A 15,558-nucleotide genomic window follows, 5' to 3' on the forward strand; every position below is an offset into this window, starting at 1 on the left:
ATAACAGCTGCCCATGGTGGACAGTTTTTGGTAAAGCTCCCAGTTTTAAAACAGGTTTTAATTCTATGAACTTGGAGAAACAACAATAGTTATAGAAAGGTTTCAGGCCTTTTGACCACAGGGTCATTATAAGTTGTGCTCCACTCCACGGCAATAAACAGCAACAACATAGTTACTTTAAATGAAGTTATAACATTATAATGTAAATCTCTCTTAATAATTCTATTTTATAGAAAAGAAAAAAAATGGACATAAGCACAGGTGAGCTTTGAAAATGAAAATGACACAAGATTGGGTCATATGTCCTTCTGTTTGGTATAGGATCTCCATGATCTGAATTTATTCAAGATCATCTAAAAACAACACCAACAACATTTTTACATAAATTAAAAAAATGTGTCTCATATATAATATATGTTTTAAAAATGTTTCTTTCAACCTGGATGATTTCTTCTACATCATCTTTTAAAGAAGTGAAATAATTACATTATATTACCATTAGTTCATCATTCTTTAACAAGCCACATGGAAGAAGAAATGCATATATTGCCTTCTGCATATAATTATTTTTATAAAATCCTCATTTTCAAACACAGCATATAATTTCTGGAAATTAGGGACCTAAATGAACTAGTAGGACAGCTATTGTAGAGCTTTGTCTTTGGCTTTTATAATTCTACTCTTTAGAAACACCCATTTGCTATAGCAGCACTAGTTAATACAATCCTCACTGGCCCTTTTGCCCAACTGTTATTATTACTTAATTAGAACTAACATCACATTTTCTTGACCTTATATTTCACACCTGAGTTGAAACACCAAATTCCAGGCTTATTTATTTTTCTGACACTAGCATTCCTTTCTCAACATTAAGGCAGCTGTGTTTGCTACTGAGTAACTTAGAAATTATGTTGTTGTTGTTGTTGTATGCCCTGAAGCCAGAACTGATTAAGAGTTGACCCCTGCCCGATTTTCAGAGGCAGTCTAATTGCACAGGAGGACACAGCTCATCTTCTGGATTACTTCATTTTACTTGTGTCATTATTTATCTTTGCCTCTCTTCCCTGAGCCACTGCTGTTAAAATGAATTTGCATTTCAGACCTCAAGATTTTATATTGTCATTAGAGCTCTGAAATGTTTTTACTCAGCACAACTAAGAACTGATGTTTTACCTCCCACTAATGGACCCTTAATTAGGCACTGTAATGAACCATTCTGTCACTCCTTCATTTACAGGGAGAAGATTTTTGTATAAGCAAGATACAATTTTGACAGAACACTAGACCCACTGCACCTGGCTAACGCACATCTAACAGAGCCAAGATTTATTATGCATTTTTCAACTCTTGGATTTATCATTTTAATGACACTGTCCACAAACTTAACATACTGTTCCAGAGAACAGGATCACCATACTCTAGAAATGTTTGTTAGCATCTTGATGAACCCCTGTCACGGTTCGATTATGACTACAATATTACTACTTTGGAAACTCTAGCATGTTATTTAACCTCTATCTAGGGATTAATTGTCTAATATTAATTAACACTTTGCAGTAAAATGTTCCAAATGCTAAGATTGCTAATATTTGGAATAAATTCACAATGCAAACTTATTTACAAAGCAACGACCTTCTAAAGACTGTGATTCTATTAAATTTCCAATTAAAATTTAGGTTAACTAAATTTATTCTAAGTATCCAAACTGCATCATGATAGCTACATTATGTTATTATTATTATTATTAGCTCAAAAAAATCAAGCAGGTGATACATAAATTACAATGGAAAGCAAGATTAAAGAAAAGTGATCTTCTACAATGACACAGATACTGGGAGTCAAGAAATTGAGTTTTGTGAATAAACACTTTTTCTAGGTAAACTATACATAGGTACCATATTATTTGAAGATAGATTTTATTTAGCTTTTGTATGTCAATATTATGTTGATATGTATCCAAATTACTTTTATTCATGGATTTATCTGGTTTTTGGGTTTTTTTAATTCAATAAATGCCATCTCAGACAGATCCACAAGTATTATGAGAGTTGTACACACTTAAGAAGAATACTGGGTAAGAAGTAATCGGAGCCAAAAGAGAAATATGGTAACAGTGACTTGCAAATTAAGAATATTGTTGTTTTTATGTGCTGTCAAATCAACACTGACTCATAGCTACACTGTGTACAATAGCTCTGAACCTTGCTCTATCCTGAGCCAATTTCATCGTCTCTAGCACACCTACTCCCATTTCTCAAGCCACTGAGTCAGGCCATCTCCCTCCACACTTCAAGCATGATATTCCTCTGCAAGGACTGATCCCTCATTACAACATACCCAAAGTATGTCAGATAGAGCTTCAAAATGCTTGCTTCCAGGGAACAGCCTGGTTTCACCCTCTCCAGGACAGACCTATTAGTTTTCTTAGCAATCTAAGGTATAGTCAATAATCTTTACCAGCACCACAACTCAAAGGCATTGATTCTTCTTCTTTCATTCTTAGTCATTGTCCTGCTCTCTGATGCATAGCAAGTAATTGAAAACACTACAGCCTGGAGAAGGGGTGCTTTAGTCTCTAGACTGACAACATTGCTCTTCAGTACTTTGGAGAAGTCCCTGACAGCAGATTTCCCAATGCAAATTGTCTTCGTTACCTGGCTGCTCCTACCAAGAGTCTTGAAATTGTTAACAATCTCAGTCTCTTCATTGTCTATTATGATGCTGTTAATTGGCCCAGTGGTGAGAATCTTAGTTTTATTTTTTATTTTAATAATTTTAATGAACATTTACAGAGATTTTGGATTTCCATTCATTCATTGTTACACTTTTCTCCCTGTCTAGCCCTCCCTCCTGTGCCCCCACCACCCCACTTTGCTCCTCTCTTTGAAGAGTAAAAATCTTTCTTTGATATACAATCCCCCCGCACCCCTCCCACTGCCTCAAGTACACTCCACTATGCAACCTTAATTGTAGATTCTTGTGATAATCATAATACCCTCTCATACATTGCTTTTAGATTATTCTTTCCCTCATCTGTTTTGTTTTCTTGATGTTGAGCTCAATCTATATTGAAGGCTGCAGTCCTTGACCTTCTGCAGCAAATGCCGCAAACACTGCTCAGTTTCAGCAAGCAGGGCTGTGTCATCCGCATAAGACAGGTTGTTGATTAGTCTCCCTCCAACCCTGGTCCCACATGCCTCCTTACAGAGCCCAGGTATAGGTTAATTCACCCAAGGGGGATGCAAACATTTTTCAAAAAGAAGTAGGTAGTATTTGTTATGAGGAGAAGGGTGTGAGAATTGTGTTTTATTATTATACTAGGTTATTATTTTTCAGATCAGATTCTTCCAACTTCCTTCTGCATTCCAAATGAAAAAAACGCCATGAAAAATTAGAATAGCTAGAAAGTTGACATCCATTAGGGGAGGATAATCAGTGTGACTAGTATAATTAAGACTATACAAATAATAATAAATATTTAAGAGCTTCTCTTTGTACAGTAAAATATTTTGTCCTGGCCTGTATTTATATAGAATATGTGGGGGAATTTGAGGATAGTCTCTTAGATGGCTATGCATAGATTGCTATGCATAGTGCAACTAGGACCAGAGGGCGGGCAAACTAGATATATGTGAATATAGATGTATTGTATTTGACAGATAAATACTATTGGCTTATGCTATACATCACTTCATAATGAAGGTTGAAGTTCAAACTGGGGTAAAGGAATTGGCAAAAAATAAGGCCCCTGGAATTGATGGAATACCAACTAACACATTGCAGAAAACAGAAGAAGCCCTGCATGAACACACCAGGTTGTGTCTAGAAATCTGGAGGACAGCTACCTGGCCAACAACTGGGATAGATCCATATTTATTTTCATTCACAAAAATCCTGATCTAACAGAGAATGGAAATTATTGAACAATATTATTAATAAAACAAACAAGCATAATCTTGCTAATTTTTTTTAAATGACTAAAACAGTACATTGACAGAGTACTACCAGAAATACAAGCTGGGTTTAAAAGAGCAATGGTCCTAGAAACATCATTGCAAATTGTGGTACTGCAGAAGAGCATTGAATATCTCATAGATTTTCAAAAGAACAAACAAGTCTGTCTTAGAGGAAGGACAGAGAAACTGCTCCTTATAGGTAAAGATTATGCAGCTTCATCTCACACATCTTGGGCATGTTGTCATGAAGTTCTAAGGGAAAAAAAAAAAAAACAAAAAACCATCACGCTAAGAAAGGTAAAGAGTCACAGAAAGAGTCACAGAAAGAGTGGGAAATCCTTCAAAAGATAGATTAGCATAGAGATTGTAATAATGGGCTCCAGCAAATCAAAGAAAGTGAAAATGGTTTAGTATAGGCTAAGGTTCAGAGTATTGTTCATAGGGTCACTAGGAAAAATAGTTGACTGTATGGCACTTGACATCAATAATAATGAGGTAGGTAATTAAAAGTTAATTCAGGGTGTCAAGATATTAAGTATAAACTTTGGATTTAAGGGAGTTGATTATTTTGAAAATAAGCATTTAGAATCAGTAGTATTTGACATCTTAAACAATTCCAAGATAGAATTAAATCAACTAGGCAGAGGGTCACAAACTTGATTCTAAATGGGACTTATTATTAAGCATATAAAGAATATAATAGCCTAATTGGAATCACAATCTTTAGACATGACGGTTAGGAAACTTAATTTTAAAAAAGTATTGAGGTAATTCCAATATGCAACCTTGAATAGAAATAGTGTATTCTTGCAGTGCTTTTGATGAGTAAAGGCATATAAGACAGAGGTTTCAGTTACACCAATGTAGTATAGTTCACAGAGTTAAGGAGGAACAAACAAGATGGCCTGAGAAAGAGCAAAAAGTAAAATGAAATTAAAAACAAGACAGAATGATGTCTTAGTAGCTATGAATGTGATCGAAAATTGTGTTTTAAGGATGGGGTGATAAACTTCTGATAATAGAAATGGACTACAATATAGATAAAATAAGAATTTACCATGGGATGTGACAATATGTCACTCATTCATTACAAAACATGAAAATCACCTTATAATGAACCATCCAGCGGGGTTTTAGAAGTTGTAAATACAATTAGAGATTACTCATCTTTCTTCTGCAGAGCTTCTGCTGGATACAAACTGTGAGAGAGGCATTTTCTTTAGATTAGCACCTCAACTCCTTAACGACTACACCACCAGAGAACCCAGGACAATAGGTAGTATATTAAATCAGTGAAATTGATTTTGATAAAAGATGGTTCATCAGAATAAGTAAATAAAAACCTAACAGTGTTTGGGTAAAAAAAATAATAGAAAGAGGAAACAGACAAAAACAATGCTTTTAAAAAAGGTACTGTTAAAGCAAATTAGTAATCAGAGAAACCTAAAATGAACTTCAAATGTTTAGCACACATATGAAAGTTGGGCAATGAATAAAGAAGATCAAGGAACAAGTGATTTCTTTGAATTATGGTTTTGGTCTGGACAGTGAAAAGGACAAAAAAATGGTTTTGGAAGAAGTGCAACAAGGATATCTCTTAGAGACAGCGATGGTGAAACTATGTCTCATATACTTTGGACATATTGTCAATAGTCTAGTTTTTTGAGGGAAACCCCCCATCATACTTGGAAAAGTAGCAGGTCAATGGAAGAGAGAATGACCTGCAAGTAGATGGACTGACAGAGTGACACTAACAATAGGTTTAAGCAGGATAGAGATAGTGAAGTTAATACAAGATAGGGAAAGTTTTCAATTTGTTGTTCTTAGGCTTGTCATGAATCAGAGTCAACAGGATGGTACTTAACTAAAAAAAAAAGAGCATGTAAATCAAGTTGTAGTCAGAAACAGTGGCCATAGGGAAAGTGTTTCTAAAACATGACTATATTCAAAGGAAAACACTGATGGGACAAGAGGGAGAATAGTTGTTCACGACTAAGAGAGATTTCCAGGCATGAATGGATAAGGTAGCATTAGGTTAGGGTGGAGTTATACCTAAGGAGGAAAGTAGAGTGTATGCATATAGGAGAATGTAGCATTGTACATGTGGTAGTGAGAGTTTGTGGTGTTCTTTGGGTGACTTTCCTTTTTAGCAATGAAAGAGGAAATCATTCCTCAGATGAGGGAAGCAAGTATTGGAACGAATAAGGCATAACCTAGAAAGTTAGATTAGAAGACTCAAGGGATTAATGAAATACAGTACACTTAATAATAAATGACTACTTGGGACTAGTAATAAGACCAGCCTGTAAGATTGTGTGTTTTCATGTTTTTTGCATTCAGCTGTAGAAGTAACAGTTCATGAAAGATGGATTTAACCATGGTTATGATTTTCCAAGAAATTACAATAAAAGTTAAATAGAGTAGAAGAGTTGAAGGGATAATTATAATGATGGACCATGGGCATTAATGATAACAATGGGCCATGTAACCTGGAAATGAATAAAAGTAAGACAAGGAATAAGATAAAGAATTCTTAGAGTTGAAGTGACAAAAGGGGTAGATCTGAGGTATAAGAGGTGGCTGAAGAAGAGATCAAACTTGCTTTGGTGTTGCCTTCACTTACAGAACTGACATCTGTCTCCAGTGTACTCAGGTTGGCAGAGGCAATATGGCTGGTTCCCAGCAGTCACACCACAGGTTCCTCCATTCTGACAAAAATCCTCACAGACTGTCTTACCACAGTTTGGTCCAGTGAATCCCAAAGCACAGATGCAAGTGGGTCTCCCTATTAGAAAAAGAAATAGTAATAAGAAAGCATATTAGTAGACTGAAACGTTATATATATATATATTTTAATGGAAACGTCATTGGGTAAAAAATCAGGATTCTGGTCAAGGTTTTTGTCCTATTTAACCACAACCTCAGAGAGTAATAGAAATCTTATGATTCTCAATTTGCCAACAAGTCCCAAACTCATTGCCACTGAGTCAATTTCAGCTCATAGTGGCCATCAAGCACTTGGGTACCTGGACTCAAGGCTATACATCATAATGAGAGGACATGGCCCATATTTCTTCCTCAGAGTTGCTAGTGGATTTGAACCACTTAATATACATCTTTTTGGTTAGTAATGCAATACCCTACAGACTATACTACCAGAATTCCAATAAATCTAGTAAAGTCTGCATTAGAAGAAAACTAATGTTCACATCAGGATGTTCTTGTGGCTAAGTGTGTAAGGAGTTACACTGCCAACCTTAAAGCAAGTAATTTACACCCACCAGCTGCTCTGTGGGAAAAAGATGGACAATCTCTTTTTGTGTGGTTTATAGCCTCAGAAAAGCCACTGGAGGGTCAGCTATGTGTTGGTTCTAACTCAATGGCAATGAGTTGGATGATGTTCATACCAGACAAAATGACCAATGACTTTACGAGCAATATATATGCAAACATGTATCTAGGGTTAATATTGTTCTTTGGACTTCTTTTTCATCTATATTTTGCTTTGATTCTAATGTGATTTGAATATAAAATCTAGACCATCCTAGGTCCCTGTGATCAATTGTCATCCACTAATCACTGTTGAATCTGCATAAAGTATGACTTTACAATTATATAAATGCCAATATTTTAATGTTTAAATGGTTTGTTTTACATATGATGATTAAATTAATGTAAGCTGCTACTTTGTTTTATTTTAATGCACGTTATGTTGGTACATACTCTTTCTCTCTGTCAATGCTATGGAGTCAGAACTAACTTATAGCTGACTCTTCAGTAAGTTTTTAGGTATAGCTGACCTTCCAATGATTTTTTTGGAAATTGTATAGGAGGAGATTTTCTTTTTTCCATGTAGCCCCTAGTGGTTTTGAAAAGCTTTGATTTAGCAACACAGCTTCCTTCTGGACTAGGCCACCAGAGCTCCCGGTACTAGTACACAAGTGCTTACAAAGGCCTACTGATCTTATGTTTATATTTTAATCCATATTAAGAAGCTGTCACTTGCATTCTAATAAATCATGATACGAATCAGGTTAATCTGAACAAAGCAAAATAGCAAATCTGACAAACCATCTTTGTATATTTTTTTTCTTTGCTCCAACACCACTATAGATTAAAAGATGATAGTTCTTTAAGTTGTGTTAAGCATAACAGTTTACTGTCACATCATAAATAAATTTCTCTCACTGGCTAGTATATAAAAAACAAAGAAAATTGAGTAAGGAACAAGCTGTGTAGAAGAGGAGGGAGACAACTGAACAAAACCCAACAAGACAAAAAGAAACTATTGTTTAAATGAGGAACGGATGACATGTATAGGTTTTAAGAATATAGAGCAACATGAGTAAAATACGTAAAGCCATGTTCTCAATTAACTCAATAAAACTCAACAATTCATTGCTATAGAGTCAGTATTGCCCTGTAACAGACTCTCCAGTGGGTTTTCAGAGGCTGTAAATTACAGGGGAGTTACTGGTGGACTGAAATCCACTACTTTAGGTTGTTAGCTTTAAATTTTTGTTTTTTGGGGGGTAGAGGGTTGAATGGTGGTAACTTTGAAATGATCAGGCTATTGAAGTTCCCTTCCAAGTAGCCAGAACTTAGAATATGACATTCAATGGACTAGCATTACAGGATCCACATCATTTTTACTCTCAACTTTGTAAACCTAGACTTGTGTTTATAAGAAAAGGGTGAGGTAGGAGGGTTGGGAGGGAAGAAAAGTGGAACAATGAATGAATGGAAATCCAAAGTCTCTGTAAATTTTTATTGAAATTAATAATAAATTATTTAAAAAGTAAAAAAGAAAACAAAAAGGGTGAGTCTCACTAAGACTTAAATAATAAAAGTATATCAATATAAATATTGTAAAGCATATATTTTACACAAAAATTATATAAAATATGTCTCTCTGTTTTTAAAGCTTTATTAAAATCAGTGAATATAATCTCTCCAAATGAAACAATTTTTATTTTCAAGAGAATAAATTGAACTTTACTATTCATTTTACTTCACAAACAAAATGTATGCTAGAAATTATGCTCTAAATGAAGAAAGTAATACTTAATTTTCTATTGCTTTAAAAACTAATCATTAATAAATGTTACTAGTTTGTTGGCCAGCAATGTCTATTGATAAACTGAGGGAGGGGAAAGTCAATTTTATCAACATTAAAAGCTGGGTGACCTCATATTTTCCATTGCCAGAAAATTACTTAATAAGATTTAATTAGATATATTTCTTATGATGGTAGTTATTTGCCTAATGGGAGAATTGTATCAATGTCAGTATGAGAACAAATAGCAATGGAAGATGGAGAAGATAAAAGAATTTTGGGGCATAGTCACTGAGTAAAATTAAAACTCAGGACACAAAACGTAATGCTTCATCTTTAATTAGACCCTGTGAATGATATAAAGAGAAATAAGAAGACAACATTATATATTTATACGGGACAAGTGTGAAACTGAAGTCTCTGAGAGATGAAAATTATTAACATGCCAATTTTGGCAGCTAACCCAAAAGATGCAAGTTTGAGTCCCTCCTGGGGCTCCTATGAAAAAAAGTTTTGTGAATCTGCATTCCCTCAAATAAAAATGAATAAGTAAAATATCCAGTCATTGAAAACCTCATGAAGCGCAGTTTAACTCTGACTTACATGAAGTCACCATGAATTGGGATTAACTTTTTGATTACTGGTATTAGAAAATGTGAAATAAGGAGCAGGAAATACAGGAGAAATTGGCATGCTAGAACAATCAAAGGAAGTAAATTCCAGGGAAAGGTATTACACATTGTAGACTTATGTTTTCCTGTTATACAAAGGAGATCTTGTAGAGTTGTCTGTATCAAGCTGCTAACTGAAAGGTGGCAGTCACTCATCAGCCAATGCAAGAGAAAGAGATAGGTTGTCCCTTCTCATAAAGAGTTACAGCCTTTGAAAACTCAATAAAGGATTACATGAGTTAGAACGGACTCAAAGGTGAATATGTTACTCTCTGGTGTTTTCATGCCTTTTAAAAATTATTTATGAAAATTAAAAATAATAATGGTAAATGTATGAAAGGTGGGAAAAAAAGGTCTGCTGATATATTTGGGAATTCCAGCCATTCAGGGAAATGTCACAATAGTTTATTCTTCTCTGTGGCTGTTCTGAAACTAGGGCATAGTGGCCTGGTTGCTTCCTAATAAGTTTACATCACCAATATTTGAGATAAATAATTTTCAAGAAGCTCTTCATCCTCTTTCTTTGAAGAGAGCATTTATTCCCGACAAGGAGATATAAATCTTCAAATTCAATGCATATTTTCTAACTTAAAACAGGATGGTGATGCAGCAGCTTTTTGTTTGCTGATTAGGAATGAATTATTTGTTGTAGAATTTAAAACAGGCTTTATCTAATATTTTAAAGAATCTATCCAAGTTCTCCCTATTGAATTGCATTGAATTCATATAGAAACATTTTTTTAATTTTTTTGGTGTGTGTGGGTTTTTTTTTTAATAGTAGAACTTACTTTTGTTACTTGGAAGGAAACAGCACTATTTTGATGACTAATATACAGGTTTACAACATTGATGCAGCCTGGGAGCTGCAAGTTGATAGGTTACAAGAGTGGTATATTAAAAAAGAGCAACTGATCTGAGAAAGTAGCACAGGAATAGTTTCTAGGCATAATCAACAGGATGGATTGACACAGTGACTGTAACGACAGGCTGGAAGGAGAATGTTGGGAATTGTGAGAATAATGCAAGATGGGACAGGACTGGGATCTGTTTTTCATAGTGTCGCTATGAGTAATTGTCAACTAAATGGTACCTAGCAATAACAGCACTACACCAATCTAGTGTCTATGGCATCCTTAGCTCCAGAGTGTGAGTGGTCAGGTGGCCTAGACCTAGTTCACTTGCTGACTTTGCTCACTGTGGGCCGGTATCATCTCTTTGCTGTCTTCCTTGTATAGCTCTCATTGATGGATCATGTAAAATAACTGCAATAAAGTATGCAAAACATTCTAATACCACTAGCCCATATAAATGACTCTATTATATTTTAAATCTGATTATTATTCTTACTATTATTTTACAAGAGACCCACTACTTACAGTATATCTTACTTTATTTTACAAAAACAATCTTTTAACTAGTTCATTCTGAAAAATCACATTAAACATGTTTAGAGCACTGAGATAGAAACAGTTTCAGATTTTAGTTATATTACTACTTTAACTAAAATCTGAGAAATGCAATAATATTGAGTATGAGTATGTTGCTGCTGTTTTTATGTGCCATGGAAGATGTATAGTGAGTGTCAAAGGTTTATTCTTCAGAATGTTAGACCTAGCCATTGAATAAGTTTATTTTGTGAAGAAGTATTTATTGTATTAAGGAAAAAGGGTTAGGGTGGGCTGCAAGCTCTACCCTACCAAAGGCCTATATAAACTCAATGCTAACTCTTTTTTGGGATGCTTAATCTCTCGGACACAACATCTAGCTAAGTCTCAACTGACAATCTACAGGATCCTGGCCCAGCACTCACCAGGCTCTGCAATACCAGCCTGCATCACTCACAATCATGCAAGTCATTTCTCTGAGGGGGTGAAGTCTCTGGGTGATCTTTTGTTGAAACACAGGACTCAAGGGACACAGAGGAGGGGTTGGGAAAAGTGAATAAAAAAGAAACAATTTATATTGGAAATCATGGAGTGGTACAACAGATGAAACATTTGGGACATTGTTGATTCACCTCTTTTGTAATGAGTCTGTTACTAATCTTAGTAGAATGAATTATAAATGCATGTTGGAACCAAAGAATAAGTTGGCCCACTCAGGGGTTTCCAAAGTCCATAAATTTCAGAGAAGATAATTGATTGTCTATCTTTTCTCCCTTGGTGCAACTGGTAGATTTGAATAGCCTGCCTTTGGGTTGGCAGTGCAAATCCTTACTATTAAAGCCACTATATAGAGAGTAAAACAATCTATATATACTGTTATAGATTGAATTGAACACCATCTCTTCTCCAATACATGTTGGAATTCTATCACTATACCTGTGGATGTGATCCACTTGGAAATGGGATTTTTACTGCGTTAACAAGGTCAGTGCAGGATGAACATTGGCTTAATTATTTTTGAGATATTATAAAGAGCAGATCAGCCACAGAGAAGACAGAAACTAGAACAGAGGATAAAGAAGATAGATGGCATTTGGAACTCTTGAAGGAACTGAGAACAGAAACTGAGACTATCATGTTTCTTTAGAGCCAACAGATGTGCCTTCCCAATGAATTAGTGACTTACTATTTCATTAAGTGATTCATTAATTCATTACTAATTAAGTCTTCTGACTTAAATGAAAAGAAAATGAATATCTGTTCTTTAAAGTCAGACATTGTAACATTTCTGTGAAAGTAAACACCAGAAAGCTAAGTCTAAGAAATATATGCAGCATCTATTAATAATTCAAAAAGATCAGTAAGTATAACAATCTGAATGATAATTTCATTTGTAAAACTCCTCAAATATTATAATTATTTTTGGTAAAACAATCAGTGTCTACTTGTCAAGAACTTTAGAATACAATTTGGCTGGATTCTACTGAGTGACTTTATTTAGAATAATATATCAATCACCATTAACATTCATTATCTCAAATGCAAATATAATCATTTTAATATCTGTATCTGTCTTGTGTTGGTGTTTTTCAATATTTTTCTGAAATAATTATCCATATCTTAAAAAGCTTTATAGATTTATTCAGTAGTACATTTATGCACTGATTTAAAAATTTATTTTCACTGATATGATTTATTCAATATTGCCTTACTTAAAATGGCAAAATAGTCTTTGCTTAGTTATAAAAAGAAATTATGGCTCTTTTTTATATATATCTAAAATATTTGAAAAATGATTGATTGGTTATTACAAAGAAATACTAGTAAAACTAATTTAATATGACTTTCTTACAAGGCAGTTACTATACTTAATACTTTTGTGAGGTCAATATTTGCAACTGAACATTATTAGAATGCACTCTTAGCAATTTTTTTCATTCATACAGCCATATTTGGTATTGTTTAAGTTAATTTATGCTTACTAACTTTTTATTCATGGCTAAAATTCCTTAGGCATAATAATTGATATATGTATATATCATTGCTGAGTTTAAATAGACTGAGAAACACACTATATTTAAATAATGTTGTTATATGCTATTGCATCAACAATGACTCATAGTGATCCTATGAACAATGCCTCTGAATCCTGCCCAATCCTGAGCCAACTTTACAATCTCCAACACACCTGACCCCATTGTCACAGTCACTGAGTCAATCCATCTCATCCAAAATCTCCCTTTCTTCTGCTGACCCTCCATCTTTCCAAGCATAACAACCTTCTCCAAGGATTGGTCCCTCCTGATAACAAGTCCAAAGTATGTAAGACAGAGCTTCAAAATTCTTGCTTCTCAGGAGGAACAGGATATTACCCTCTCTCAGACAGATTTGTTCGTATTCTTGACAGTTATTTATGCATTTAGGTAATAATAGTGAGTAATTGCTATTTAAGCTGGAAGACCTATCTACAAGCTTTTACTTTTACTGTTTCTCAATGGAAATATTCTGTAAATTCACCAGATGTTCTGGAAAAGAAAGATAAACAATCTTGACTTCCAGCCTCAGAAGCCCAATGGAAGGTCAACTATGAGTTGGGTCTGAAGCAATGGCAATGAGATAAAAATACCATTTAAAATGTTTGGTTGCCCCCCCTTTAATACTATTCTTATTATTGGGATGCAGCTACATTCTCATCCCTTCATATGCAGCAAATGTAGGCAGGAGGTTACTGAGTGATGGATCAAAGTGTCATTCAGTTACTCATATAATGAAATCAGAATGTCTATCTCCTATCCTATTGTCTGCAAGATGACTCTCCTTAGAGAAATCTGTCTTCACTGCTGACTTTGATTCAAGTAAAAAAAAGTTCTGAGTGCTTTAAACAATTGTTAGTCTATCTGATAGAGAGATCTGACATTTTATTTTTCCACTTAATATAATGTTTAACTGGACTAAAAGTGAATGTCAATATTACATAATTTTAGGAAGTTGACTATAGCTGTCGAGTTGTCGTAAGTATCACAGAGATTACAGGGAGCTATTTAGCAAAGCCTGACAAAGAAAGAAAAGAATAGGAAGCTTTATCTAGCTGCCTCAACAGGTACTATTTAATATATTCTGACATATTTTAAATTATAGGTCACAATCTATTTATACTTCTCCAAAGTTCATTTTCAGCCAGCATTGTGAAAATGAGACTGAAACACTCTGCATTTCTGTGAATGCCAGCCAGCCAACTCAAGCTTTCTATTATTAACCTATAAAGTCAATACTAAGTGTTCTGAGACAGTTCATAACACTGAATAACACAGAGCTGCTTTCAGCATATGGCCCAAATGAACTAGTAACTGCTATTCAAAGAATCAACCACAGATTGAAAGAGAGTCCTCCATTCATTGTCTCATACGTTTTTTTGAGGATTAAACAGTGCCCAAAACAGCAGTTATATACACGAACTGTTAATGCTGTTGCCAAAATATCATTTATTATTTTAATATTTTTTAAGTATACCTATCAATTTATTGTGGAAGGAGGAGTGGCATTCACTTCCATAATAGCTTGCCTCCGGAAACTCTATGAACTTGGAGAGAGGATGAAAGGCACCCAAGCATCAAGGACTCTCCTTCATAAGGTTGTTATGAGTTGCCTGCAACTCGACGGCACTTAACAACAACAACATCAATTTATTAACATATTGAATAAGTTTTTTTCCTTCTCTCTATTATATTTATTCAAATAATTTAATACAAACATTCTGCCTAAAATTCAGTTCCAGTATTATATTAACACTTCTTTATCAAGGCAGGTCAGCCTTAAATAATTTTAGAACTTTCTAAATTTCTTTCCTTCTGAATAACAACAATTTTCAGGTGTGGAACTACTAGGATAAATACATTAAAATCTTCCTAAATTACCAATGCTCTTCATTGATTTGCCTAGATCAGCTGTGCAAAAGCAAACAAATCTTGATTCATATTAATATGAATACTAAAAGTCCAAAGAATAGGCCTATGTTAAAGAAAATACCAAATAGTGTATATTCCAATAGTGTATATTCATAGAGAATATAGACTCAGAAAGTAAACTTAAATTTCAAATAAAGTGTTTTATTGTAAGCCTAGTAATAAAAAGCTCGCGGCAATCTTGAAGGCACATGGTTCAAATTGTAGGGGGATAGGCAGTCTCCTTTCATGTAATTGACTGCCTCTGAAAATCTGCTGAAGGGTAGGTTATAAATGTGCTGCAACTCAAGGTACACAACAACAAGATGAATCTAAAATTCTTTTATAAATCACTCTGTCTATATTCTTTTTTCTGTGACAGAATGATATAATATTTTGCTGTACTCTGATTATAAATTAGCCTGTTGAAGGCATATTTTGCCTTAAATATGTCCTTCTATGAGGAGTTCATCAGGAATACGAAACCTATACTTGGACCAAGAGGCAGTAGTCAGAACAGAGCAGGGTAACACTGCATGGTTCAAAATT

At 34.4% G+C, this 15,558-nt stretch overlaps 1 protein-coding gene across 1 annotated transcript in view; it reads right to left on the bottom strand.

Moving 5' to 3' along the window:
- Positions 1 to 15,558, bottom strand: part of LRP1B (low density lipoprotein receptor-related protein 1B) — a 2,414,068-nt gene that overhangs the window by 107,602 nt on the left and 2,290,908 nt on the right. The window contains exon 84 of the mRNA XM_006880809.1: positions 6,580 to 6,741. Within this exon, the coding sequence (XP_006880871.1) occupies positions 6,580 to 6,741 (162 nt within the window). The remainder of the gene's footprint in view (positions 1 to 6,579; positions 6,742 to 15,558) is intronic.

The sequence above is a fragment of the Elephantulus edwardii genome, unplaced genomic scaffold (assembly GCF_000299155.1).
Source record: "Elephantulus edwardii isolate Elephantulus edwardi_28Jun2011 unplaced genomic scaffold, EleEdw1.0 scaffold00010, whole genome shotgun sequence".
NCBI lineage: Eukaryota > Metazoa > Chordata > Mammalia > Macroscelidea > Macroscelididae > Elephantulus > Elephantulus edwardii.